This window comes from Gekko japonicus, unplaced genomic scaffold, assembly GCF_001447785.1.
Source record: "Gekko japonicus isolate JY-2015 unplaced genomic scaffold, Gekko_japonicus_V1.1 scaffold308, whole genome shotgun sequence".
Classification (NCBI taxonomy): domain Eukaryota; kingdom Metazoa; phylum Chordata; class Lepidosauria; order Squamata; family Gekkonidae; genus Gekko; species Gekko japonicus.
Genome location: NW_015164673.1, coordinates 1020288 through 1025521, shown reverse-complemented (window position 1 = coordinate 1025521; position 5234 = coordinate 1020288). Strand labels below are relative to the sequence as shown.

General features: G+C 41.5%; 1 protein-coding gene across 1 annotated transcript in view; it reads right to left on the bottom strand.

Moving 5' to 3' along the window:
* Positions 1–2350, bottom strand: part of MTUS1 (microtubule associated tumor suppressor 1) — a 124932-nt gene extending 122582 nt beyond the window's left edge. The window contains exon 1 of the mRNA XM_015409252.1: positions 234–2350. Within this exon, the coding sequence (XP_015264738.1) occupies positions 234–2252 (2019 nt within the window). The 5' untranslated portion in view covers positions 2253–2350. The remainder of the gene's footprint in view (positions 1–233) is intronic.
* Positions 2351–5234: the final 2884 nt, after the last annotated feature.

The following is a 5234-nucleotide window of genomic DNA, read 5'->3' as shown; positions in this document are numbered from 1 at the left end:
AGAACCTCATGCGGCTTATACGGAGCCAGGATGCCCAAGGTTAACGACAAAGCATTCTGGAAGCTCATCTGTTTTTTTCCTTTCCCCGTATCATTATGCAAGCTCTCTTATTTGCCGTATAATAAGCAGCTCTCACATGTCAATAAAAAATCTAGGTGTTTTAAATCAGCAACCTGCAATCAGTTCTCTGGGACAACCTGAAGATACATTCAAAAGGGGGGGGGAAGCCTTACCGAAGGAAGACGGGCAAGTCCAACACCTTCATTCACTGCATCTTCAGCAGACTTTTCTGTTGGAACACCCAGGCATTCATTCTGCTGCTCCTCTTGAGGTACTGAACAGATGTTCAAAGTGCAAGGCTGTACACAGGACTCTACAATTTCCATTTTGTCATTCAGTGTCCCACCTGTGTTGTCTGTGCATGCAACAGCCCCAGAAACAGAGAGGAATGTTGAATTGAGGCACCTCGCTTTGTCAACCTGTTCCACATTCTGTCTTAACACAGTTGTTGTTTTTGTAACCTTGTGGGAAGTATTTTCAGAATGAGTTGCAGCATGTACAGCTTGGCTAGGAAGGTGTTTATTAAAATGTTGCTTATAGGTCTTATTCATTGGTGTTTCTGCTTTTGTACCTCTATCCAAGTCCATTTTTTTCCTTAGTGCAGCAATTGAAGAGGATGTTTGCCTCGGGGAAGAAGATGGGGAAGATGACGAAGTGGTAGATAGCTGAGGAGATCTTTGAGCTGCTTTTAAGGCAGCACTCTCTTTCGACTGGGGTATGGGCCTGGACACAACTTTTGGCTTAACGTTTTTAAAGTTTGGCTTCGGAAAGCTCACTATCTCTGATTTTCTTGCTTTGGTTATGGTAGCAGCAAGTGGAGATCTGATGACTGGTTTAACCGTGGCTCGTTCAGAATTACTTCTGAGCAAAGTCCTCCTGGCACACTCTTTCACTGTGTTGTTATTCTTCCCAGCTTTAGAAATACCACCAACTTCATCTGCCAGGGCAAAAACAGCACAGGTTGTATTTTTGGATGAGTCTGTAAAAGGGGACATAGAGCCATTTTCGCAAGTGATGGGACTAAAAACTACAAAGGTTGCCTCGCACTTGGGTTCAGGCAGAGCAGCTCTTTCTAGCTTTGGTACAGCATTTTGTATTGTCTCAGATTCTTGAGCACATCCCTCAAGAAAAACCTGATCATTTTCTGAGAAGTTTGGTCCTTTGGTCAGAGTCTCCTCATCTTTGCAAAGCTCCTTCTCCAAATGCTCGTCAAAACTCTGTATTGCCAGAGGGCATAAGGCATTGACAGCACCACCCTTTCCACGTTTGGCTGCCCATTTATTATCTTCATCCTCCTCAGGTGTGCTGTGCATATAAGGCTCACTTTTGTACCACTTAAATGGTTCCAATTCTGGTGAGCCCCTATAGCAAGGATTTCCCCATTCAGCATCCTGCTTTTCTTGGTTTTCATGCCATTCCCTATTCTGCGATACCAAATCAATATAATTGGTGATGTTATCTCCAGTTACTGAAAGAGCATTAGCAAGTGGCATTCCCTCATCTAGGTTCATGTTCACCATATTATGGTTGCCAGGGAAATCTAGCTTACGGGAGCTGACACTGTTTGTCAAACTATCCCTTGCATTCATTTCCCCAGAAGATACAAATACTTGATGGCCAGATCCCTCTTCATTACATTTACTCTCCAGGTTTATAACTGTAATGAAAGCTTCACTTGAACTAGCTTCTTCCTGTCCTATTTGAGAACAACCTAATTCATCTTGGATTGCAGAATTTTTACTTAACTCCACAGCAGCAAAGTGTGTTAGTTCTGCCTGACAATAAGGCACAGATTCCTCAGTACCGAGATTCTGGATACTCTTCATTGCAAGACTGTCTTTGAGAAGGCTTGTTGGTTCCGTGACATTTTGTTTCAAGGCATGCATGTAATATTGCTCCTTTGAAGCAGGGATACGCACAGCCTCTAAATCCATGGTCCCCATGCAAATGTAGTCACTGGAAACCTTCTGCAGGTCTTCTGCTTCAATGCATGGGTGGCTTGATCTATTTATCAGATCATATGTATCCTTCAGTTCTACGTAATCTTCATGTTCTGCTTCTTGGTACTGGCTAGCAGGGGTTCCGTTCAGTGAGGGTAATGCAGCATTATGACACACACATTTATTGCCATTTTCATCCCTAATGATTAAAGGAGGCTGCAAGCCCATTTCCTCCAACTCTTCAACATTCATTTTTGATTGTATTTCTAGTTTAGCATAGTCCAAGTTTGAAGTTTAAGATTCCAGGGTGAGGTTTTTTTTTAAAAGCTTCTCCCAAGGAACATTAATTCATTTTTCTTGATCACGGGATCTTCAAGTATATCCACAACTCTTTGATCTAGAATTGGAGATATGGGAAAATTAAATATTTTTTAAAATGTAATAAAAGTAAGAGGCCTGCCCTAACTAGAACTAGTCATGATTCACTGAAAGCAGATTTAGGTTTGCGGCAACTTGTTTAACTGGTTTCAGGAGGACACATGGCCCAAACCTAACCATGTTTACTTGGAAATAAGATACACTTATGTTTCCCCCTCCCCCAGGAAGTATGCGTAGAAGTGCAATAAACAAAGCTTTAGGCTTTAGGTCTTCCAGCTTAAGAACAAAAAAGATCTGTGCAAAGTAGTCAAATCTCTACTAAGTCATTAACACACATTGGTAAAAAGCTGCTCTTGAATGACCTGCTAGAAATAACATAGCACAGGCAAGAACATGCATTAAGATTTTTTAAAATCCCCTACAATGAAGTTATTTAAAACACTCCATTAAAATGTTTCTCAGAGGAAAATACTGCGATTGAAAAGGCGTTACTGTATCTTGCCATACATTTTCTTAAGAATTTTATAATTGATCACCCCTTCCTTTTAAGCAATTTATTTTGAGACATTTCAATCATTTTTATATGTATGCACACACACACACACACACATATATATATGTATACACATACACACATATACATATATACAAAGAGAGACAGACAGAGACAGAGAGCTAGAGATGCCAGCCTCCAGGTGGGACCTGGAGATTCCCCAGAATTACATCTCATCTCATGGCTACAGAGATCAGTCCCCCTGGAGAAAATGGATAATTTGCAGAGTGGACTGTATAGTACCATATCCCACTAAGGTCCCTGTCCGCCCCATGCTCCATCCCCAAATCTCCAGGAATTTTCCAACCTGGAGCTGGCAACCCTACCCCCCACAAGAGGCTGGAGGGGCGTGGTAACTCTAACATAGACATATAGCTACTGGCATTAAAGCTGTAAGCAACAGATTTGGCTACTACATAAATTAGTTTGCTCTGGAGCCATCCTTCCTGAGCTAAGCAAAAATGTGTGAGCCAGAGGCTAAAAAATGTGAGCCAGCTCTCACTAACTCAGCTTAGAGGAACACTAATAATATCTATGGCTTTTAAAAACACTTGGAAAAAAAGACCTAGTGGCTGGAGGACAGTCATTGCAAGATGATGGGGGGGCAGGGAAACTACAAGGAAATCTGCCTCATGGAAGCCCCACTGTTGCTGTGTTGCAGCCGCAGCAGTAACAGGATAAACCATACAAGGCTGCCCCAGTGTAGAAATCACCTAAATAAAAACGTACTAATACCAACTAGGTTCTTGTGCTAGCCCATTACACAAACACAGTGAATTAACAGAGAATCCCCAATTTGCACCACAGAGTGGGGAGGAAAGAGTTCCTAGAGTCTGACTCCAGAACCCACAAAATGAAAGTACAACTCATTAAGTCTTTCCAAGAAAAGCAAGAGTCTTATAGTGAGGTGCAGAATTCAGAGCAAGGCAAAACCCACATAATACAAAGATCATCCATGTATGGGGAATAACTGAGGCAGCTCTGTCTGCTGTGTTACTATCTGCTTACTTTTTTACGTTTCAGGAAAGCTTATGCAAGATCCAAACCCCTAAAGGCCTAGGTACCACTACTATATAGTGCTTTACAGTATTCAAAGAGCATCATAGTAATCCTTCAGCTACCCAACAAAGAAGACCAGTAATTTCGCTGTTTGCAGACTGGGGGGGGGGGGGTGTTTGAAAAAAATTGCTTGATTCGGTCCACTTAGTAAGTTTTTGCTGAGATTTAAACCACTAAGCTTCCAGATCATGATTGATCCTCTTAGGTGTCACAAACAAGCCTCAGTTGGTTTGCAACTGGTATGAACCTAGTTAATACTTGAGTTCCATCCCTCTTTCTGATACAGACTGAAGATAGTGTCTCCAGTGAAGTCCAGTTAGTCTTGACATTCAAATGAAGAGCAAACTGAACTTAGTTCTTCTCCATAAACTGGGATTCTAAACCAAGGTTTAAGTTTGGACTAACTGTATCAGATGTCTTCCATCTTCAATCTCTGCAATGAAGAGAGCTTAAAGAAGTTTGAGTAGACTTTACCATTCATTTAATATACAGTAGCTAAAATCCAATGGGACTGTAGTGACCTCAAAGTTCTGTGGAATTATCATCAAAGAAGAGGTGCAGGATTAGATGGCAGACCTACATTTTTAATATGTGGTAGTTCCTAAAGTCACAGAGGAGGCAAACTTGAGCATATCTAAGGCAACTTTCATAGTCCTTATATTTCAATTTACAAATAATTTTTGTTGTTCAGTCGCACAGTTGAGTCCAACTCTCCGCGACCCCATGGACCAGATCACGCCAGGCCTCCCAGTCTTCTGCCATCCTCTGAAGTTTGCTCAATTTCATGTTCGTTGCATCTATGACACTGTCTAACCATCTCATCCTTTGCCGTCCCCGTCTTCTTTGTACAAAATTCTTTTGTACAAAATTGCTTCCCCTCTTCCTCAAGTTTTGGGTTCTAGTTTGAGCAGATCTGGGAGGGATGCAGACAATTTACCAGTTTCTAGTATGCCTGTCCCACAAGTGAGATATTCCTCAGAAATCCATTCCATGGGCAAGGCAGTTGACAACATATAATGCATTTCTTTAAAAGTGTTAACCTTGAGAGGTACATTAGGTAGACAGAGTATTACTGACCCAAGGTCACTCAGCAGATTTCCATGACAGATTGGGGTCTGGAACCTGGGTGTCTCATATTCAATATACACCATATTTTACCAATTGGTTTATTCTACTTCTTTTTCTCCTATACCTGCTGAGGCACACTGGTGGATTGTTTTACACAATCTGAGACTAATTCTCTT